Here is a 23,260-nt window from a genome sequence, read left to right on the forward strand (position 1 = left end):
AGCCCTCTTGTTCTCTGTTCCCAGATCAATGAGGAAATCTCTGTGAAGCACCTTCCATCTACAGAGCCCGACCCACACGTTGTCCGTATTGGTTGGTCCCTGGACTCCTGCAGCACTCAGCTAGGTAAGAGGAGGTCAGCCAAGCAATCCAGAGAGTAGAGCGGGTGCCTCTGTCCCTGGATTCTCAAGCTTCCTAAGTTTCTCTTTCCCGCATTGGACCCAGAACAGAACCACCCTGGGATGGAACAGACAACAAGGATTAGGCTTGTGCCGCTTCCCATCTTCAGACATACAGGATTCAGTTGGCAGGACCACAGTGATAACAACTTTTCTACAAAAATTTATCCTGCATCTTTAAGGAGAGGGTCCAAAGTCCTCTTTAGAAAACTGTTCCCTTTCTTAAAAAAAAGACCAGTTGTCTCCTGTTCTCCAACCAAGCTGAAAGTAATAAGTTCCTCAAGTCCCATTAAGTCCTATCTGGAATTTTCTGTCCAGAGCTTAACCCAGAGTAAAAGAGAAAGCAGAGACCAATGGGGCCAGGGCTGGCTGGTGGAGAGGGGCAGGGGCTGCCTTGAGAGGTTTTGAATTTTCACAGAACCCCAGGCCTCAGTGACCTTCTGACCCCAAGTGACTGATTTCAGTGACCAATGCTGAGAACCTTCTTCCTTGGTCATAAAAACATTCTGATTATGAAAATAATGTGTAAAGAAAAAAATGAAAATAATGTGTGCTCCTTGTGAAAATTCAGGCCATTACAGAGGAGAAAAATGAAAATCCTTCTAAACCTGTGAGATAACAACCAGTGTTAACATTTTCATCTGTAGCCTGCCAGACAGTTTGTGTTTTGTCCTTTGTGTTTCTCAGATGGGGCACATTATACGGACTACTGTAACCTGATTGCTTTTTCCCACTTAATATCCATGGGTATGTTTTTGTAAATAAGCATAGCTTTTTTGACCACTGCATAATTTTTCACTTTACAGTTGTATCACTTATTTATCAATGTTTTGTAGGTCATTTAAGTTGATTGCAAATTTTTGCTGTTAAACACTTGAGCTGCCCTTGTGTGTAATTAGTCTGATCTTTAAAAGTAGAAGTGCTAGGTTAAAAACAGTGAACACTTTTCATTTTGATACGTATTAGCAGTTTTTATTTAAGACTCATGTGTCATCTCCTTTTATCTTTCTTTCACTTTTGAGGTATAAGTGGAAAGTAGTTGATACAGATAAAGATACAAAGCCCAGAACAGTGGAGCAGATGTCCAAGGTTACACAGCTGATTCATACTAGAACTGGGCCTGGAGTTCATGCTGTTGGCTCCTGCTTTACTGGCAGGATGCGCCTTGGGTTCCTGGCCTAGGATCTCTCTATAACCCAGATGTCAGCCAGGGCCCCTGGGGTCTCAGTCATATTGCATCAGCACCCAGTTCTGTAGCCTAAGGCAATCCAGTACCTTTCCTAGGTATTAGACCTTATGGTCTGCAGAAGCAAAATCCTTTTACTGATTTCTGACCAAAACTCATTGGCACCAAAAATTGACGCCATTAGGAGACTTAACTGAATATTGAATGTCACAGCAAAGGGATGCATCTCAGCATACAACCTTCCTCTATCCCAGCTCCTCTCTTCCCTCCCTTTATTTTTCCAAATTCTCCCTTCTGTGCAAAGCAGTTCAGTTCAGCTCCTACTCCCAGACTTAACATCTAAAGCCATCAAGCCCTCAGAAGTTCTGCATAATGAGGGGCTTCCTTTCAACGGAACCTTTCTTACCTTCCCTGCCAAAAGCATCTGATTAGTAAAACTAGTAAAGAAAATGATTTTTTAATTTAAAACTACATGACAGCCATAAAGGCTGTTGTGACCATCGCAGGTTTAACCTGCCTTTGCCTGTTTCTTCCATCAGGCGAAGAGCCTTTCTCCTATGGCTATGGAGGCACTGGGAAGAAGTCCACCAGTAGCCGGTTTGAAAACTACGGAGACAAGTTTGCAGAGAATGATGTGATTGGCTGCTTTGCGGTGAGTGCTGGCAGCCTGTGGGAGTTGGCAGAACCAAATGTTGGTCCTGTCAGGTCAACCTGCAGACTTTTCTTTTTCAGAATACCTCTGTCCATTGTCTGCCCTGTGTCCAGCCACTCTCGCCATACCTCTTTGTCTCTCTTTGACGCACTGGAATGTTTGCAGTCATTTTGTGCAAAATTCTCCCATTCTACCCCTTCAGGTCTTTTGTGCAAAGCCGTCAGGTGGCAACCCTGAAGAAGTTTGGGGATGTCAGGTGTGCACAACCTTCCTCCCTTCCTACATACCAGAGTTACATTTTCTAAACAGACTCAGGAATTTCTTATCTTCCTTTGCTACAGAATAGCCTATCCATTCTCAAAGGCAGTGATGTTGGCTCTTTTCCCACTTTAGCATCATCTCATCCCAAAACTTCTTCCTTCCTTCACCTCACATTGGTTAAGCCAGGCTTCCAATAGTGCGTTGCCTTTGAGGACGGTGGGGATGGATGCAAAGCAGAACAAGATAGAGGATGCCTGAACTGCTGCTGAACTTCAGTCCCCAAGAGCAGTGACCAGCACTCACAGTGCTGTGGAGTGTGGCTGTTGCCTCTGGGTCCAGAATCCCTAGACCCAGACCCAGTCCCTGCTCTTCCTCTCACAGCCCTGGACTACCCTCCCTGTATTTCAGTTTCTTCTCGATGAGAATGTTTGCATCTACTCTAGAATTTCATGTGGAGTCATTAACCCATTAGAAGCACTTACAACAACGTCTGGCACATAATAAATGCTCAGTAAATACTACTTAACACTATTATCACTAGAAGTTAAATGTTTGTAAAATGTGCCGTGAAGCCCCAGGGAGGAGTGACTACCCAGGTGGATGCTTCTTCTTGGTTTTGTTCCCTCTGCATCCTCATGTTTGTACACAGGTACTCTTTTTTTTTCTTTCTTTCTTTTTTTTCCCCTCTTTTTTTTTGCGGTGCGCGGGCCTCTCACTGTTGTGGCCTCTCCCGTTGCGGAGCACAGGCTCCGGGCATAGCGCAGGCTCAGCGGCCATAGCTCACGGGCCCAGCCGCGCCGCGGCATGTGGGATCTTCCGAGACCGGGGCACGAACCCGTGTCCCCTGCATCGGCAGGCGGACTCTCAACTACTGCGCCACCAGGGAAGCCCTTTCCCCTCTTTGAAATAATTTCAAACTTAAGGAAAAGCCATGGAATTCTCATAGAGCCCTGTCCAGATTCTAACATTTGCTTTTTACCATTTTTCCCAAATATATGTACATACATGTATATGATTTTTATCTGACCTGTTTGAGAGTAGGTTGCCTACATTGTGTCTTTATTCCTTAATACTTTAGCATACATTTCTTAAGAATAGAGCTATTATCTTAACCACAGTACAGTTATCAAATTTAACATTGATTTAATGCTATTGCCCACTCCATAGTCCACATTTAAATTTTGTCAGCTGTCCCAACAACATCCTTTAGAGCAATTTGGTTTCTAGTTCAGGATCACGAATTGCATTCTGTTGTCATGTCTTTTTTAGTCTGAAACAGTTTCTCAATCTTCCTTTGTCTTTCACAACCTCATTATCTTTTTAATAAAAAGCATGTTTTCTTAAAAATTAACCATGTTTATATTCTGCACATTGTTCCAAACCTTGCATTTTTTTTCCATTTAAAAGTAAATCTCTCAAAAAAAAAAAAGTAAATCTCAGCTATCTTTCCCTGTATGCACAGATAGTATAGATCTAGCTCAATTTAAAACATTGTTGAATAGTTAATAAATTCCTGTGGTTTCCAAAAATATCCAGAAATACAGAAAGGTATAAAGTCTTCTTGAGACCTTCCCACTCCACCCATGGTTCACATATGCCCTCCCCTACACATAAGCCCACTGGTATTCAGGATTTCTTTATAAAAATACAAGAAAGATGATTGTTATTTTTCTTCTTTTACACAAAAGGTAGCATGTTATACATGTTATTTTGTATCTTTTTTTGTTTAACTATGTATCTTAGAGTTATTTTTTTTAATATATCGCTTCACAGAGGATTTCTTTGTTCTTTTATATAGTCCATAGTCATTGTGTTGATCTACCATATTTATATAATCAATTCTCTATTAGTGGACATTTGGTTAGTTCTCACCTTTTTACTTAGTAGCTGCCTAGTATTCTGATGCAGGTGTCAGTTTCCCCGGTGGACCTGCAAATTATTTGCTGGAAGTCAGTGCTGCAGTGACAGCTTATCTTTTTCCCACTTATCAGAGTATCTTGGAGGGCTTTTCGTGTTCCCATACATGGATATCCTGTGTGATTTAGTCTCTCCCACTTTCCCTTTGGAGCACATTTAGCAGTGCTGGTGTGAGCAATTTGCACATCTTTGCGTTCTTGTGGGAATATGGTTGTAATGTTTACCTCTGAAAGTATAACTTCTGAGTCAAAGGTGTATTTTTAATTTTTGATAGCTACCATCAAGACTGTACTCCAGGGAGGTTGTAACAATTTAATGTTTCATCAGCGTGTGACTGGGTTCCCCAGACTGTCCCATCTGAGCGTGAGGTTCTGTGAGTGTGTGGCAGTTTGGAACTTTAGGCCTGACTCTTGCTTCAGCCTGTTCATTTTTACTTCTACTTTTAAGATTTTATGTTCAGTTTCCTTTGTTTAAAGAATGCCATCACTTTAAAAGACTCAGAGTGAAGGGTTAGAAGGGGTGTGAAAAATCAATGACCTGAAGGAACTGGTGGGGAGGACATTTGTGTCAGAACTTGAGTTCTCAACATTCACAAAACAGAAAGGACAAAATGGCCTTCCAGGTAGAGAGAACAGTGTAACTCACTTCAGCAAACCGTAAGGAGTAAAATACTTGGAGCCTCAGGCTGCAAAAATGGCACACTTTGAATAATGCGAGGCTTAAGGACTTTGGGTCCTTAGGCCCTGGTGTGGCACTCGGGAATGGTTTTGCAGAAGTGACACAGCTACCCTTGCGTCTTTGACAGTTGGTGCCGTCGGTGGTGGGTTTGTCAGTTGAGGGTGCTGGTTTGTGTACAACATGGTAAGTTCCTTTAGTGAAGCTGGTGGTCGTAAGGAAGGCTAACCCCCACGCTGTTCATTTCCGCGGTAGAGCAAAGGTGACCTGGGCCACTCTTGCTCAGGTGAGAAGACATGGCAGGGACTGTGCTGTGAGGATCGAGGCAGGATTTAGTCCAACAGATGTTTGCGTGTCTGCCCTGCGTGGTCTCGACCTGTGTGGGTGCTTACGGACACTTACAGATATAAAGGACTGTGTAGAACTGTGCCCTGTGAGCACTGAGGAGGGTAGTGAGGAGGCTCCTTAGGGAAAGGGGCTTTCACAGCTTCTCAAAGGGCAAGTCCCAAGGTGGTCTCCGCATGCAAAAGGGAGGAAATACCACGTCTTGTACTTTTCTGTCAGGAACCCGACCTGTGCTTCCGTCTTCCGTATGATCCCAAGTTTTGAGTCTCCCTTAATTGTAAACCTTTACCCTGCAGCCAGAGTGATCTTTCTGAAACACAGTTTTGACCAGGCCATTCCCCTATTCAAAACAAGTCAGGAGCTCTGCTCTGCTGCTGTCAGCACGAATTTGAACGTCTGAGGTAACAGAGAGCCCCTCCCTCGCTGAGAACAGGGACCATGTCTCCTCCCCACCACTTTAGCCCAGAGCAGTGCCTGGCATCTTGGGATGAGAGCACGCATTCATAATGCACTCACTCTGTAGTAAGCACATTCACCTGTTAGATCCTCAGAACAACTCTATACAGTGTAGAATCTTATCATGGCCCCTCTTTTTTTTTAATAACTAAAAATTATTTATTTATTTATGCTGGGTCTTAGTTGTGGCACACGGGATCTTTGTTGCTGCGCGAGGGCTCTTAGTTGGAGTGTGTGGGAATCTAGTTCCCTGACCAGGGATCGAACCCAGGCCCCCTGCATTGGGAGCTCAGAGTCTTATCCACTGGACCACCAGGGAAGTTCCTGGCCCCTCTTCTTTGATAAGGAAACTGAAGATGGAGTAAATGGTAGAGCTGAAGCAGCCTGCCTTCCAAAACAGGATCTTAACCACTAAACTTCAACTGATCAGTAAGGACTCAATAAATTGTTGAATTAAAGAATATGGTCCCTTCCTGGCTCTCCAGCTGTACCTGAAATCACTCCCCAACCCCCAACCCCCAATCCTTTATGCTTCAGCCAGTCTGACCCTGTGTTCGCTCACTGCCAGATTTGTACACAAACAACACTTCTCTTTAGGACTCTCTCCTCTCACCCCAGACTTGGCTCCTTCCCGTTTATTGTTCAGGACTTGACTTCCTCCTCAGAGAATCTTGCTCCTGTGTAGGTGCTCTTAACTGAATTAGGATGGTGTCCTTGTCTAATTCCCCACTAGGCTCTGAGCTGTGTCAGGCCCAGATCACTGTAGACATAAGCATCAAGAAGAGCATATAAATGAATGCACGTGTAGAGCAGGGCCTGACTTAAAAGGCCCTGCTGTGGCTTTCTTTCCATCTGTTATCTGCTGGGGATGAGAATGGACAGGACTGCTTTTGCCTTCCTCTGTCTCAGGCTAGGCACAAGACTCAAATACTTGGAGCTTCCTAAAATTACACACTTCACATCCACCAGCTTTTTGGGTCTTGGGCAAGGAGGACTTTGGGCTGCCTGTTGTCTGAGCTGTTCCCTGGTGCTTCCCGATGCATCTGTACATTGAGGAGGGACGCACTTGAATCTGGGAGGCCAGCTCTGTTTCCATTCCCTGCGTCTGCTCTGACTTGTGCCTCCCAGTGCCTTAAGCAGAACATTGGCAGTTATCTTTCTCTGGCTTTATTTCCTAGGATTTTGAATGTGGAAATGACGTGGAACTTTCCTTCACCAAAAATGGGAAGTGGATGGGCATTGCCTTCCGAATCCAGAAGGAAGCCTTAGGGGGTCAGGCCCTCTACCCTCATGTCCTGGTGAAGAATTGTGCAGTGGAGTTCAACTTCGGGCAGAGGGCAGAGCCCTACTGTTCTGTCCTGCCAGGCTTCACCTTCATCCAGCACCTTCCCCTGAGTGAGCGAATCCGGGGCACTGTCGGACCAAAGAGCAAGGCAGAGTGTGAGGTGAGTGGGCCTGGAAGCCTGAATTGGTGGCCGCCTCTCCAGAGCCACGTTGCTGCCAAGACAGAGGGGAGACATTCAGTAGCTGAGTGTGGTGAAAGCTGCTGTGAGAGTGAGGTGAGGGCTGTGCGTGTGTGACTTAGTCCAAGGAGGGAGGGGCCAAGGTAAGACACCTAAATGTCAGAAAGATTCCAAAAGGAAGTTGCCACACTGCTCCTTGGGTGTGGTCAGAATCTTGGAAAAGGAGGCTTTCCTCCCAGCGGAAGAGGGTGTGAAGGCACTTCCTGGTGAGCGAGTCCTTGGAGGAGGTTGTGCAGCTCCATGCTCCCATCCAAGGCTCTCTGAGAACAAAAACAGCAACTGGACTTAGAGCTGATTTGGTTGCAGAAGCTGTACTGGTGGTCTTTGTCATCAAATAATGTTTCTTTCTGATATATAAGTGATTTTGTGTTTATTCTAGAAAATTAAGAAACATAAAGAAAATTAAAGTTCCCTTTAATTCCACCATCCACAAATAAGTTTTCTTTGAAAGTTTTGGAGCTTATCCTATGCCTTTTGCTGTGCTAGGTGCCATTTATACACACACACTTACAGTTGAGATCTTAGGGTAGAAGCATTTTGATATCATGCCCTTTCACTTAGTGTTATTTTGTGAGCTTTGTCCCACCACATGAACACCTCTTTTGAAACTCATTGTTATTAGCCTCACTATTTTCCTCTTTTTGGGCATTTTGGTTACATCCAGTGTTTGCCAAATTGTAAACGTACTGATTAGAAATGATGCTCGTCCTTATGCATACAGTCTGTCCCCATCTGAGACTCCGGGAAGGTTATACCACTCCTTGTGCCTATTCCGTGGACCTTTCCCTTTCAGAGGCCCCTGAATCCCGCCTAAACAAAAATGTAAATACTCATAAGAGCAGGCCCTCTGCTGAGAGTCTGACAACCCTCATCTCTTTGAATCCCAACAACCGTACTATGAGGTAGACGCTGTTACTGCTTCCATTTCCCAGAGGTGGCCATGAGGTTTAGAGTCACCCTCACGGTCACCATCAAGTCAGGGTGATGCCAGGCTGCCATGCCATACACTGTTTCTGGTTCACAGTGTCCCTCCTGGTCCTGTTCTTATAGATTCTGATGATGGTGGGCCTGCCTGCCGCCGGTAAGACCACATGGGCCATCAAACATGCAGCCTCCAACCCCTCCAAGAAGTACAACATCCTGGGTACCAATGCCATCATGGATAAGATGCGGGTAAGGATAGCCCCTGGTCTCTCCTCTTCCACCTCCCACTCCCTGAATACTGCTCAGCAAACAGGACCAACCACCCCTCACCACCCCCTGCCCACAGGTGATGGGCCTACGCCGTCAGAGGAACTACGCCGGCCGCTGGGACGTCCTGATCCAGCAGGCCACCCAGTGCCTCAACCGCCTCATCCAGATCGCTGCCCGAAAGAAACGCAACTATATCCTAGATCAGGTACTTACTGGTGACTGTCACGCCCCAGGAGAGGGAAGGGGCCATTGGGTGCCTGGGAAGTCCTCTCTGGTCCTTGTATTTTTTTCCCCGTAATGCTCTTAGACTGCAGTACTGGTTAGAGGTCAGCCATACATGATGGCACAGTCCCAGACTCTTAACACAGCTTTCTGAGTCTGGTCTGCAAGCAGGGGTCTGGAGCAGCAATCCAGGCCTAGCTCAGGCCACAAGCAGCACAAAAGAACATTTTGTGAGAGCAAATTTTGTGAAATGGAAAGGCATGGATTTCTGAGCCAGACAAACCTGGGCTTGAATCCCAGCTCTGCTGCCTCCTAGCTGCGTGCCTGTGGGCAGCTGACTTTATCCTCTGAGTCTCCTGGTCTGTAAAACACAGCTCAAAATGGTGCCCGCACACCTAACACGGGAACTGGCACATAGTAGCTGGAGGTGGTTGTTAACCTACAGGATAGGTGTGTCCCAGCTTCTCTTAGCATGTTTGTATGACTGTCAGGTACCTATATGTTACATATTTTTTACCTGCATTTCAATGAAGAGCAAGGTTCTTAACATTAGGCAATTTGGGAACTTTTGAAATTAAACACAGAATTTTGTATGAAGATGCAGATATGTTTGTTTGTTTGTTTGTTTTGTTTTTTGGCCTCACTGCATGGTGTGTGGGATCTTAGTTCCCTGACCAGGGATCCCATACCCCCCTGCGTTGGAAGCGTGGAGTTTTAACCACTGAACTGCCAGGGAAGTCCCAGATATGATCTTTTTTTAACTAAAATGTTTTGAGTTGGGATAGGAAGATCGTCTGTGGCTTTTGGCATTCTCAAAAGTATGAGTGACCCAAACGTGGTTAAAGATCCCTGTCTCAGAGCAACGAGTGCTTCTTGTTTACCACCTGTGAGACCTCCTTGACGTTTGTCCTGAAGGCTTTCTCAAGTAGCAGATTTTGTATTTGCGGATGTACAAACAAGCCTCTGTTCCCCCTCAGCCTTGTATTTGTGTTTTCTTAAAAACCTGTAAGTGTGCAAATATGTAAACTAAGTAGCACCCCCAGCCTGGCAGCCTTAACTGGAGTGCCTTCCGTATGTGTAGTCCTGAGTACTTGGTTACCATGAGTTCAAAGGGCTTCTGATGAGGGTGGAGCTGGTTTTAGTGGTTGATCAGAAAGGTGGTTGGAGGGACTTCCCTGGCGGTCCAGTGGTTAGGACTCCATGCTCCCACTGCAGGGGGCCCAGGTTCAATCCCTGGTCAGGGAACTGGGATCCCACAAGCTGCATGGAGAGGCCAAAAATAAATAAGTTAAATTAAAGCCAACTTCCAACCTTTTTTTTTAAAAAAAAAAGGAAGAAGGAAACGTGGTTGGAAACTCCAGGGGATCAAGGTGCTTTTGCATAGGAGTGAGCATCTTACACAAAACAATTAAGCAGGAGCTTCTGGGTTGGTGAACAAGTGGACAAGTGCTCTTCAGAAGAGCATGGAAGTTCTGTGCCCCTTCCCACATAGCTTGCCCTTTGTGTTTGTTCCATCTGGCTGTTCCTGCATTATATTCTTTTATAATATATTGGTAATCTAGTGTTTAGAGTTGAAAAATTGATGCCTCGATATCCAACCTTTGAAAGGAGTACAAAGAACTTATTCTTAAAGACAAAAAAAATGGCTACTGGCTGGTGATAGTTCTTTATGACAGAAAAATTAAATGATCTTGCCAAGCAGTTAGGTACTGAGAGTAGAAATCTGGTTTGCTGATGAAACAGTTATGCTCAGTTGGCCAAGGCTATGCAATACAATTGGCATTCTTCTGTGATGGTGGAGATGTGAGATTTACTCTGGGTTCTGCTTTTCTGGAAAGTAGACATGAAAAGGTGTACTACTTTTATCCAGTGACCAATGCCGCAACCATGGGATTGAGCCCTGAAGACACATTTGTGAAGAAGACAGGACATGATCCCATAATAGTAAATTTTGATAAAAAACTACTAATTGGGCTAATGTTTAGAATATATTTATGGGGGAAGGGGACAGTTGGGCACAGGGTTGTCCAAGAGCTACTCAGGGTTGCTGCCCCAGCTCAGCCCCATCAATAATGCGTACAGCCAGCCTTCTCCCCCGTTGAAGACTTTGTTTGTTTGTTTGTTTGTTAACCCTAGCCTCACTTTGCCCCATTTTTCTTGTCAGGGCATTTTGGAGCTGTAGTCCAGCTTGGCCTCAGTGGGATTCTGTCCTGAAAGATAGAGCAGTGGTGTTTTAATACCTTGAGAATTCCTTTTTTGGATACCCCAGCAAGTATTCCCTGCCTGTCTTTTTCTCAGTTTACTAGTTAAATCAGCTGTGAAACCCATTTCAAATATGTGGCCCATGGAGAAAGTTTATAATCCTAGAGGTTATAATTGTCTTAACATCTCTGTCCAGCATTTCAAAGTGGGCTTTCTCTAGAGGTCAGGGCCCCAGCCCCTCAGCCAGGCACAGAACAGTTGAGCACAGTAAAGACTTGCCGTTGGCCCTCTCAGCTTATGCTGCCTTGTTCAGGGACAGGGTCCAGGGCTGTTCCAGATGCACCTGTGGTCTTCAGGGCTGCTGGCCTCCTGGTGGAGGAACATGCAGATCAGGCCAAGTGTTGTAGGCCAACAGTGAGGCCAAAGAACGTGAACTCTGAAGGTGGGGGAGCAGGGTTCTCTGGTTGGCCACAGATTGGAGGATTGACTTGGGGCCCGAAACTAGAGATTACTGAGGCATGGGAAGAGGTCTGAAGCCAGTGGTTCGACCTGTTTTGGCTTAAACCCCAAAAAGTGTGTTCCAGAAAACCCTGGGTGGGTGAGCGTGTGTGTAGGAGATACAGAGCAGGCCCCAGGCCAGACCCTGGCATTTCCTACCCCACCAGCCTTGGCAGTGAGGGGTAAGTTGATGCTTAGCTGTCTCCTGAGTTAGATGGGATTCCCAGAGCAGAAACTGGTACTACAGGCAGAGTCCCTGTGGTCCCTGGATCTCAGCCCAGCACCATCTTTTTTCTTCTCTGGTTTTTCCTGAGTGGTCAGACCTCCTCACATTTGGCTCTTCTGGGTCTCCTGTTGGTAGTTTGACCTCAGAAATGCCCCTCCTTGAGAGGGGAGGAGAACGTAGCTACAGAAGCCAAGCTAGGCCAAGTGAACCGTGTAGTTGGGGCTTTTACCTACATTCCATGGTGACCTGAGTACTCTCTTCAGATTATGTGGGTGTTAGAGCAGTGGAACAGCCGAGGAGAAAAAGAAAAGAAAGAAGAGGTAGGCCACATTGCTTCAGGTGGCTCTGCTGCCAGTGGAAATCCTCTGGAATGAAACGCTGCCTGGCCTGTCCCTTGCCTACCAAGGTGCAGAGTAGGCGCTGGCCTCTGTGAGGCAGCAAACTTGCCTTCCTGGAGGCTTCTGAGAAAGCCCCTGCAGGGCCATATGTGAGGGCCCAAACCACCCCCAGGGTTGAGGTCTGCAGGCTAGGAGTTCTCTTAGGATTCTAACAGCCCAGAGCTAGGCCAGGCAGTGATCAGAGGCAGGGCTGGATATGACAACGTCGCTGACCTTGCCTCAGCCCTCAGAACAAGTGATTGTAGTCCTGCTTTGCATCCCTGTTGGCAAGAGCCACGCCTTTGCCTGAAACAGAAACCCAGGGCTACAGTGGAGACCCAAAGTAAACTGCCTCTTGTTGGCAGGCGTTGGAGAAGAGGATGTTTCTTTCCTCTCTCCTCCCCACTCCCAGAGCCTCAGCCCATTCCATTGTTGACACTCTGGCCAAGTCTCTTACCTCACAAGTGGTTCGTTCTACTGGGTTCACCTCACGCTGAGGCTAGAGTGAACTCTTACGTCACCAGCTTTAAGTTTGCTCCCCTGGGATCCAACCCTGTCTCCTGCTGCCAGCCTGACCTTGTTGAGTTGTGGGTGGGGAACAAGAGTTGACAGGGGACAGAGGGGCTCTTAGAGACCTCAGGCTGTGAGCGGCCTGCTGTGTTCCTCCCTACTCCCCCAGACTGTCACACACCAAAACTACCCCCGCAGCTGCTCTGAGAAACCCAGCCCCTGTCCTTCGGCCCACATCACGGGGGCAATGGAAGTAGCCCGGGGCCAGGGAACACAGGCGGCCCCCGACCTCCTCAGAGTCAGCATCTTCAAGCAGGGTGGGGCTGGGAGAAGCAGGAACTAGGCTGAGGGAGCCTGCACAGCGGGAAAAGCTGACCTGCCGTTGTGCTGGTCTCTTAGCAGCAGCCCCCAGTGACCACAGCAGTGCCGGGCCAGCCCAGGGTCTCTGACCTCACTGTGTTTGCTGTGGCAACGGCACCAACAGCTAACTCCCTTTCCTCCAGGGAAGCCAAGCACTTGCATTTCTGCTGGCTGGCCTAGTTGCTCTTCTTTCCTTCCTCAAGCCGAGGAGGGAGGGGAGGGAGGCGCGGTCTTGAAAATTGTCACCAAGAGGGTTCTCAGCACCTCAGTTCCAGAATGTCTGAGGAGCCATTCCTCAGAGTCTAGCCACTTCCCAGGACAGAGACCAGATGTTTATGAGTCCTGTCTGCTCTGCCCCCATTCTGCCCACTGTGAAGCTGCAGGGACTAGCCCTCTTGGCAGTGATGCTTCTCGTCTCTATCCCCTCATCAGGACGTTGACGGGGTAGGTCTCATCCATAGAAAACCACCAAGAGGTGTTTATCCATGCCCTTGGGGTTCAAAGGAATCAAAATAGGATCACTTCTTACGGGCAAGCAAACAGTGGAATGGATTGTCCACAGAGTGGCTGGGGCCACAGTCACCCCTGGCACCCGCCTACTCTGGGTTTTGTGCCAGGAGAAAACCTCATTATTTAGCTAGAGGAAAGCAAATTCTGTCTTTCTGTGACCAGATGCCACCTGATTTGCTTTTAGGAATGGAGTCTAGGAAGAGCGGTGAGGAGAAGGATTTGACTTTTCCTTTGTAACCTGTGTGCTTTTTAACCATTTGTGGCTCAGTGCCTCTCCTTGGGCCAGTGCTCAAGGCACAGATTATAACACGTGTATGCCCACCACACACCCACTTTGAGGGGCCCCACCCCCAGTTAATGTTGAGACGTTTTCCCTGGGGAACAGGGAAGACCATCTTTGCCTGCTGTGTGTGTCAGGGCCACAGAGTTGGGTTGGTTTAGAAAACAGCTGTACCCACAGCCCACATCTCCCAACAGGTGTGCACTGGCGTCCCTGGCCTCTAGCTGACCCATAACCCAGCTTCCTGTTCCTTGTGTTTTGGAATAGGCTCTCTTGTGCCTCATCTTTTCCTCAAACTTAACTTTCCTTGGTCCTTTCCATTGGGAAGCCTCTCCTAGGACAGTGTCAGTCCTGTTGGTCATATTTGCAGACTTCTTTCCCTGCCATTTTCACATCTATAAATCCTCACCAGAGCCAGGAGGAGGGTGATAGGATCTCTGTCTTATAGATGTAGAAATTTGAGACTCAGACTAATTAGGGGACTTGTCTACAGCCTCACAAATAGAGGCCACAGCTGCAATTTCAACCTCAAGCCTGTTCCCCAGAGCCTGTGTTCCTTCCACCCTGTCTCACCATCCCTGCCTTTCTGATGGGAAGTCACTATAGCTTGACGTTCCTTGGTCTGAGTTGCTTCAACTTAACCTTACAGTAAGAAGATCCAGTGCACCCCACCCAGTGACGGCCACATCATATCAACCATTACCTCCATTTGTTGAGTGTTGGCTGTGAGCCAGACCCTGGGCTAACCAAGGGCTTTTACTCACATGAGCTCCTTCAGTGTTAATAGTGACCATCTGATCTTCCTATTGTTTTCCCTTTTCAGGGCTTGAGACTTAGTAGGTATGCAGACTGAGGCTCTGAGTGGAAGTCACTCACTCAGGGCCACACAGTGTGACTTGACCAAGTCACCTTAGAGCCAGGGTGTGCTGAGCCATCCCCCCTGCGCTACCTGCCTCTGTCAAGGCAGCTTCCACCCTGGAGGCCACAATGTAGCCCCCACTCCAGGAGTTCCTCACACTTGGTCAGTTGCTTTGTGGTCCTTTTCCTGCTCAGTCCTCACCAGGCCCAGGAGGGAGGCTTTTTTTCCTCCATTTTAACAGATGAAGCAACTACAAGGACTGGCCACACTAGGACTTGATGCTGGGCTTTTTCCACCCTGCCAGGCTGCATCTTCAAAATACAACATTTTTTTGTCTGTTTGTGCATGCCCCTTTACAGATCTCTTCCCCTCTGTGGCTTCTCCCTTGAGTACCTTTCAGAGCTACTAAAAGTTGTTTAAATGCAACATTACTTATTGCTCCAGTTCTGTTGAGTGTCTGAATGGGAAAAGATACCCATACAGGTGCCTGGGTCCCACCTCCAGAGACGGGTTGGGGAATACTCTGGTGGGGTTTGAGCCACTCTCTTTTTCAGTAGTGTCCGAGTGATTCAGGTACACAGGCTGAGTCCGTGGAGCACTGGGGTTTGACAGATCTGGGCGCCAGTCCCAAAGGGCCCAGCATGTGGGAGGTATTCAATGAACGGAAGCTGTCTTTACTATGGCTCTCAATCAGATGTGTCATAGAGCACCGCTCTATGCCAGCACCAGCCCAGGAAGCACCTAACCATCATCTAGAAGAAGGGAAGAGAAAGTTAGTAGCAAAACTGCACTTGCTAAAAGCACAAGTTATCGCCTTGTCAAGCTCCCTGGTTAGAAGCTTGTGGGTGAGTCTGGTGTTTTAGAGCAGGACTAAGGGAATAAAAGAACCACAGTGTTGATGAAAATGATCTATACAACTGTCAAAGGGGCTGGTTAATTATGGCATCCATTCTATAAATATTATTAAAGGAGAATACCACGGAATTCCGTAAAGGTCCAGTGGTTAAGACTCCGCACTTTCACTGCCGAGGGCACAGGTTCAATCCCTGGTCGGAACTAAGATCCCGCAAGCTGCGTGGTGTGGCCCAAAAGGAAAAAAAGGAGAACACCAGCACAGAAAAATGACAGAGAAACATTAAGTGAAAAAAAGACTTCAGAAGAGTGTGTGTTGTTTGATTCCATTAGTGTTAAAAATCACCCTGGTGGTGCAGTGGTTGAGAGTCCGCCTGCCGATGCAAGGGACACAGGTTCGTGCCCTGGTCCAGGAAGATCCCGCATGCCGCGGAACGGCTGGGCCCGTGAGCCATGGCCGCTGAGCCTGCGCGTCCGGAGCCTGTGCTCCGCAACGGGAGAGGCCACAACAGTGAGAGGCCCATGTACCGCAAAAAAAAAAAAAGAAGAAGAAGAAAAAAAAAATCACACAGATATTTTTAGAAATACATAAGAAATTCAATACAGGTCATCTCTGGGAGGTAGGAATGGCAGTAAGTGGATGAAAGGATTCTTACTCTAAACTTTATAGCTTGTACTCTGGATTTTTTTACTGTGAGCATGTGTTACTTTTAGAATGGGGGCTGAGGGGGCTGTAATGCACAGTACCACGAACAAATTGGATTAAAAAAGGAAAGCCCAAACTTTAGGAATCCCTTGTCCTGTTACTGTCAGCAGCCACTTTCCCAAGTCAGTTCATTTTCTGAGGGTAGTCTCAAGAATCTTAAAAGTGAAGAGCAGTTTCCTGAGTTTCTCTGCTTAGGAGAACTAGTATCCCTTTCTCAGTCCCTGGCCTACATAATACCCCACAGAGGAAAAGACCAACTTGTAATGACCATCTCTTGCCTCTTCTGTTACCTACCCCTAGACAAATGTTTATGGGTCAGCCCAGAGACGAAAAATGAGACCATTTGAAGGCTTCCAGCGCAAAGCTATTGTAATTTGTCCCACTGATGAGGACCTAAAAGACCGAACAATAAAGCGAACCGACGAAGAAGGGAAGGATGTCCCCGATCACGCGGTCTTAGAAATGAAAGGTAGGAAATGAGCAGTTCCCCGAGGGACATCGCAGCAGGGTCCTTAAGAGAAAAAGGGCTTTGCACAGTTTTTCCCTTCCCAGCTTCTTGATTATTCTTTTTTTTATCTTGTTCTTTCTGTGCTTCTGCTTTGTCCCTTCCCCGTCTAGTACAGCTGTGAATGGAAAAGCTGCCTGTATCCCTCCTGGGGCAGGGTTTTCAGACTAGATGGGGCTGGGGCAGGATGAGGGAGAGGATGTGTGGGAACAGGTGCTGAGAGACCTGCACGGTTGGCCGTCTGCCTCTGGCACCCACTGGGTGGGCTAGCTGAGCAAGCCTCAGTTTGCTTCTCTGTAAAAATAAGGAAGATGATTCCACCTGCCAGGCTCACTCCCTGGGTTATAAAACATTGGTTTGGTGGGGCTTAGCCACCTCTTCAGGAAAGGGAGGAGAGGGTCTTTGTTAGCCCCTTACTGTGGTCAGGGAGGCCGAGCTTGGCCTGTCTCTCATCTGTCGCTCACACTGCAGTCTCCTCCTCCTCCTCCCTTCTGGCAGGCCAGTGTCCTGGGGGTGAAGGAGACCAGACCTCAGAAGGTGCTGACCGCCTCTTCTTGTTCCCTCTGGGGCCCTCCCTTCCTCCTAGCCAACTTCACGTTGCCAGATGTTGGGGACTTCCTGGACGAGGTGCTGTTCATTGAGCTGCAGCGAGAGGAAGCAGACAAGCTGGTGAGGCAATACAATGAGGAAGGCCGCAAGGCTGGGCCACCCCCTGAAAAGCGCTTTGACAACCGAGGCGGTGGCGGCTTCCGGGGCCGTGGAGGTGGCGGCGGTTTCCAGCGCTATGACAACCGAGGTCCCCCTGGGGGCAACCGAGGAGGCTTCCAGAATCGGGGAGGAGGCAGCGGAGGAGGCAGCTACCGAGGAGGTGAGGCATCTCACACTGAGCTATCCCTGCTTTTGGTTCCTGGTTCAGGGTTGCATTTTGTGAATGCTTCCTCAGTCAGCAGATGACATTTCCCTGTCACCCGCAGTGGGCTGAACTCTGGTAGAGAACTAAGATAAATCAGAGTCTGGGGCCTCAGGGAAACTCTCCCACTGTCATGCTCCCCCTGGACATTGCTCCTGAAGCCCTTGCCCATTTGTATGTCGCATTGCTATTATTTTTATGAATCTTTCCCACCCCTCATCTGACCATGAGCTTCTTGAGAAGAGCGGCCAGACCGAGTTTACTGCCAGTCCTGGGTCCCACCTCAGGACCTGGCACAGGGCAAATATTAGGACTGGTTTTGCTTCTGAAACACATGGAGAAACAGGCTTGGAGAGGTTAATTTGCCCAAGATTCACCCAGCTGAATCCATAGTTGGGATCAAGTGAAGATGGATCCAGAGCCCAGGTTCTTATTAAGTTATGCTGTCTCTGAAGTGTATGATCATGATTTAGTAAGCATGCCCTACTCTGTTTCAGTCTTGTGCTGGGTGGTTTTAGAGACAGAGCCTTGACCCAGACACTATATCACCCTGTAGTGACAGTCCAGAAGGATTCTGGGCTGAATGGCACAGCCCGGGGGTACTTTGAGCTCCAGTGATATCTGATCCAGCCTGCAGGGGAGCAGGGCTCAGGAAAGGCCTCTTGAAATGCTGATATCTAAGCTGAGATCCAGAAGCCTGTAGGAATTGGCTGGGGGAAGGGTTCTGGGCTCATGAAAACTGCACAAAGGCTCAGAAGAGGCCAGCCCATTTGGCCAAGCCTGAAAAGGACTGTCCCAGTGCTTAGATGTTGGGGACACAGTAGAAACTAAGACAGCCCTGGTCCCAGGCTTACAGTCCATTGGGCAAGACAGACCTGTCAGCAGGCCCTAACAACTGAGTGTTACCAAGGCGGCATCGGGGGGTGCTCCCAGGGCTCTGGGGAAGGCCGGAGGGAGTGCTTTACTTGTTCACTGGGACTGGACTCCTGCTCTGTGCCTGGCCACACTGGAGCTACAGTAGTCTTCAAGACAGCCCAGCTCCTGAGGGTCCCAAATTGAGAACAGTGGGGCCTCTCACCTGATTCTCCAATGCAGGTTTCAACCGCAGTGGAGGTGGTGGCTACAATCAGAACCGCTGGGGTAACAACAGCCGGGATAACAACAACTCCAACACCCGAGGCAGCTACAACCGGGCTCCCCAGCAACAGCCGCCACCACAGCAGCCACCGCCACCGCAGCCACCGCCACAGCAGCCTCCACCACCACCCAGCTACAGCCCTGCTCGGAACCCCCCAGGGGCCGGCAGCTACGCTAAGAACAGCAACATCCCTGGCTCGAGCGCCAATACCAGCACCCCTACTGTCAGCAGCTACAGCCCTCCACAGGTGAGAGGATAAGTGTGCGTGTGTGTGTGAACAGGTGAGAGGAGGTGGGTCCAGGGAAATCACCAACATGTGCTCCAGCCACAGGTCTTCACTCTTACCTCCAGCCCTGCCCTTTCTCCCTTCCCTGCCAGTGCTTTTGGCTGAGACAGACGCTAGATATTCCCAGATGCCTTCCAGACCCAGAGTAAATCGGGGAACCTACCTGTTCTGTCATCTCTCTCAGGGCGGGCTGTATGTGTTGGTCCCACAAGCAAGTACATTTCTCTTGGCTGCGTTCTCTTGGCTGTGTCACTGGCCTCACTGAATCCCCAAGAAAGCACTCAATTGGAGTTACCCCTTCAACCTAGGCTTGAAGGGGCTGATCCCCTTGTCTTCAGGATGTAGGGACAGACTCTAAGGTTGGTGAGGACTTGACCTCTGCCCTGAGAGCTTCACTGCGGAGCAGCTCCAGGCTCAGTTTGAGTTCTCAGAGAGCCAGTGCTCAGCTCTGGTACACACAGGCCCCTTAACCAGAGCAGTCCCCATTTACTGTGCACCTTCCACACTTCAGGCCTGGAGGCAGCTGCCAGGAGACACAGATGAATGGTTCTAGTCCTGGTCTAACCAGAATATTTCCTAGAACAGGAGTTGGGCAGACACAAATTCAAACCCCAGCCCCACAGCGTTCTGGTTTTGTGACCTTGGACAAACAGCTTCACCTCTTGGGACCTCGTTTTCCTCATAAAGGACTAGAGTTAGTAGTAGAACTTACTTCCAAGGTTTGTTGTGAGGGGAAGATGACATCATAGCTTTGCAGGTAAGGCTCTGGAACTAGGCGGACCTGGGGGCAAGTCACAGCTCTGCCACTTCTTACCTGTGTGGCTTGGGCCTAATGATTTCACCTCCCTGAGCCTCACCTTCCTTCTCTGTAAAACGAAGCCAATGGAGCCTGCCTCAGAGAGTTGATGGGGGGATTAGAGGAGTTGAGGATCCAGCCTGGACATGGGAAGCACTTAGGAAATTGCCACTACTGTTTTTCTTAGCAGGTCTTCCAATAACAAATACCACCATTTATTGTGCCCAATGGATGGTGCACGTAAGCTTAGTGAATACGCAAGGCAATCCAAAGGGGTGGTTCTGTTGTAATTCTCATTTTACAGAGAAAAAGAAAAACACTGGGATTTCAAGAGCTGCTGTGTGCCTTGCTCCCCCAGGGTCTCATAGCTGGGATGAGAGTCCAGAATTTAGCTCTTGATCCTACCCTGTCCTGCCATGTCACAGAGCTGACCCATCTCCTTCTCAGCCCTGAAACAGCGTCCACCAGGGAAGTTCCTTTGTGGACCCACTGCTTACAAAGGCCCTTCCTCCATCCCAGCTGAGCTGGCTATTTCACAGAGACTTGTTTTTTTCCCTCCACTTCCCAGCCGAGTTACAGCCAGCCACCTCCCTACAACCAGGGAGGTTACAGCCAGGGCTACACAGCTCCACCACCTCCACCTCCGCCACCACCTGCCTACAACTATGGGAGCTACGGCGGCTACAACCCAGCCCCTTACACCCCTCCGCCGCCCCCTACCGCACAGACCTACCCTCAGCCCAGCTATAACCAGTACCAACAGGTAAGTGCCACAAGCAGAGGGGGGAGAATGGGGAGACTTCTAGGGGCCCCACAGGGGTGTGTATTCCCAGACCTGTGTCCCTGCTTATCCCTAAAAAGATGGGCAGCTCTCTGGCCTTGGGCTGGTGTCCATCTAGTACAGTACAGCCATGCCCGTTTGTTGAACACTTCTACACTGGCTGCTAAGTAGCTGCCATCCTAGTTCCTCTCCCCAGTGCAGCAAGCAGAGGGCTTAGCAGGGGCCTCAAACCCTGATTCAGTACCATGGCCAGTGTCCATTCTGATTGGTTCATGCTAGGCCCCATACCTGCTTTTGAGTATTTTGAACATGGTATCTAGCTGTACCTGAAAGGGCATTAGGTTGGCAAGCCGGGAGACCGGGGCTTCAGTCTCTAACTGCCCACCCATGTGACATTAGGTCATTCACTTATCCTCCCAAGGTACCTTGATTTCTCTGTCAGACCTATGTGTTGACTGTCATCACCGTACCCATCTCCACCATGGGTGAGGGTGGGGTCAGGGGAGAAGCCAGATGTGGGTCTGGATGAACGACAACCTGGTGCTCTTGGTTTCTCTCTCCCCAGTATGCCCAGCAGTGGAACCAGTACTATCAGAACCAGGGCCAGTGGCCACCGTACTACGGGAACTATGACTACGGGAGCTACTCCGGGAACACACAGGGGGGCACAAGCACACAGTAGCCAGTGTGTCCTGGAGGCCCCTGCCGGCTTCCTCCACCAGCGCCCACCTTGGCCCCCCTTGTCCACCCCCTCCGGGTCACGTGGTGCTGGGGGACGGGTCCTCCCAGGGCTGCCTCTCCTCCAAGGGGCTCTTCCCCCACACAGGGCCGGGCATTTTCCTCCGGATTCAAACAGGCAACAATGACCATTTATTTTGTTTGTCCCCCCACCCCGCTCCTCTTCCTCTTCCTCCCTTCCTCCTTTTTGACTAAAGACCCCCCCCCCCTCCCTTGGTCGTACAGTGAGGCTACAGGGCTGTGGGGAGGGCCCCTTCCTGTCCTCTGGTCCCAGCCCTACTCCAGCCCCTCAGCTTCCCAGATTCTCATGCAGTTGGTTGTAAATTCTTCCAGGAGCTGTTTTACTGTCTACTTTTCAGAATTTAAAAAAAAAAAATCAAAAACTTAAAAACACACACAAGTTTAAAAAAGCAAGCAGAGGGAGGAAGAAGTGACATATTTTTTTGGTAATTATGCTTTTTTTTTTTAATTTTTAGAATTTGTCCCTTTTTACTGTGGGTCGGCTGTTGATATTTCATCAGGATAACCATTTCTTTGCTGAGTTCAGGTGACCGAGGAAGAGCCACACCCTCAAAACAAAACACACACAAAACAAAACCACAGAATCATCTTTAACCTAACTTTTTATACAATGTCTCAGTTTCCGGTAACTTTGCACACAAGCTTCTGTGTTGAGTTGAATTGTACCTGCCTTTTGTATTTGGAGAGAGTGTGACTATTGAACTTGAAACATTTTATTCTGGGCGTCTTGGTAGTTTCTGGTGGGATTAATCGGGTGAGAGGGAAGAAGGGAGTTGGGGGGCTCCTTCCTTTCAGAACATGAAGTTTCTCCCACTGCCTCCTCTCCAAAGGTCTCCCAGGTGCCAGACCTAAAGGTTTTTCCTACAGTGATCCTCTGATTATTTTTACTTCCCCTTGACCCATATGTTTTAATAGGACTTTAACAAACTGCACTTATTAAGAAATGTGTTTGCCCTGTTTTGTTTTGTTTTTGTTTTGTTTCAATAAATGACATGGCACCTCCTAGCAGGAAGGAAGCAAGGTTTCAACCCTGAAGTGTTACTGCAGTTGGCCTTTAATTGGGGCGGGGGCCTTTTCAAGGGGACATTATTTACTCACTCATTAAACACTTATTGTGGGATTTGTGTGCCTGTCCCCATTTTTGGTGCTGGGGATGCCCCCTTAAACCTGGGGCCCTCAGTTTAAAATCCACTAGTTCATTTTTAACGTGGTTTTCTGGTCTCTGCCCTTTCCAGTTCACCCACAGTCCCAAATCCCTCCCGGAATTTGTGAGTAGAAAAGGATGGAACAAGTCCCTAGGCAGAGAGCAAGGTAGGGTGATGGTTGGAAACTAGGGCTGGACTGTTGGGGTCATCCCTTGGTGTGACTGCCCATCCACATTAGGCCTGGCCTCTGTGTTGGACTTAGGATGGTTCTTGACCGTGCTCCTGGATCCAGGCTAGTGGGGATTCCAGGAGCTGCTTTATCCAGCCAGTGTTAGGTACTTGCTCTGTTCCTTACCCACACCCACTCTGGACAGTGCTGAGGACACAGCATGACCAAGGCAGTCCTGGACCCTGCCCTCATGGGGCTCTCAGTCCAGAGGTAACACGGACCTGTCATGGAATGGTGACAGCGCCAAGATCAGCTGTGAGAGCTTGGGGTGGAGGGGGGTGGTGAGGTGAGGCCTTCGTGGAGAAGGGAACTTTTTTAAAGAGGAATGAGCTGCGACAAAAGACTTTCTGGGGCTTCCCTGGTGGCGCAGTGGTTGAGAGTCCGCCTGCCGATGCAGGGGACACGGGTTCGTGCCCGGTCTGGGAGGATCCCACATGCCGCGGAGCGGCTGGGCCCGTGAGCCATGGCCGCTGAGCCTGCGCGTCCGGAGCCCGTGCTCCGCAACAGGAGAGGCCACAACAGTGAGAGGCCCACGTACTGCAAAAAAAAAAAAGACTTTCTGATTGCATCCCCACAGCCTATCCTCCTTCCCCAGCAACTTGAGTCATTTCTTCAATCCCCTTAGGCATGCTGTACTCCTGGCCCCTTGTGAGGGACAAGGCTGGGGCACAGGAGCAGCCAGTTCAGCTCCATCTCTTCCCTCACAGGAACTGTCTCAGAGCC

At 48.8% G+C, this 23,260-nt stretch overlaps 1 protein-coding gene across 6 annotated transcripts in view; it reads left to right on the forward strand.

Annotated features, from left to right (window-relative positions):
• The window catches only part of HNRNPUL1 (heterogeneous nuclear ribonucleoprotein U like 1), a 36,272-nt gene extending 14,074 nt beyond the window's left edge, over positions 1-22,198 (forward strand). For all 6 annotated transcript variants that reach the window (XM_033845404.2, XM_033845406.2, XM_033845401.2 and 3 more), the window contains exons 6-15: positions 25-124; positions 1,903-2,015; positions 6,848-7,114; positions 8,243-8,365; positions 8,463-8,591; positions 16,289-16,457; positions 17,080-17,361; positions 18,499-18,788; positions 20,192-20,386; positions 20,970-22,198. In XM_033845404.2, the coding sequence (XP_033701295.1) occupies positions 25-124; positions 1,903-2,015; positions 6,848-7,114; positions 8,243-8,365; positions 8,463-8,591; positions 16,289-16,457; positions 17,080-17,361; positions 18,499-18,788; positions 20,192-20,386; positions 20,970-21,086 (1,785 nt within the window). In that variant the 3' untranslated portion in view covers positions 21,087-22,198. The remainder of the gene's footprint in view (positions 1-24; positions 125-1,902; positions 2,016-6,847; positions 7,115-8,242; positions 8,366-8,462; positions 8,592-16,288; positions 16,458-17,079; positions 17,362-18,498; positions 18,789-20,191; positions 20,387-20,969) is intronic.
• Positions 22,199-23,260: the final 1,062 nt, after the last annotated feature.

This window comes from Tursiops truncatus, chromosome 19 (genome assembly GCF_011762595.2).
Source record: "Tursiops truncatus isolate mTurTru1 chromosome 19, mTurTru1.mat.Y, whole genome shotgun sequence".
Classification (NCBI taxonomy): Eukaryota; Metazoa; Chordata; class Mammalia; order Artiodactyla; family Delphinidae; genus Tursiops; species Tursiops truncatus.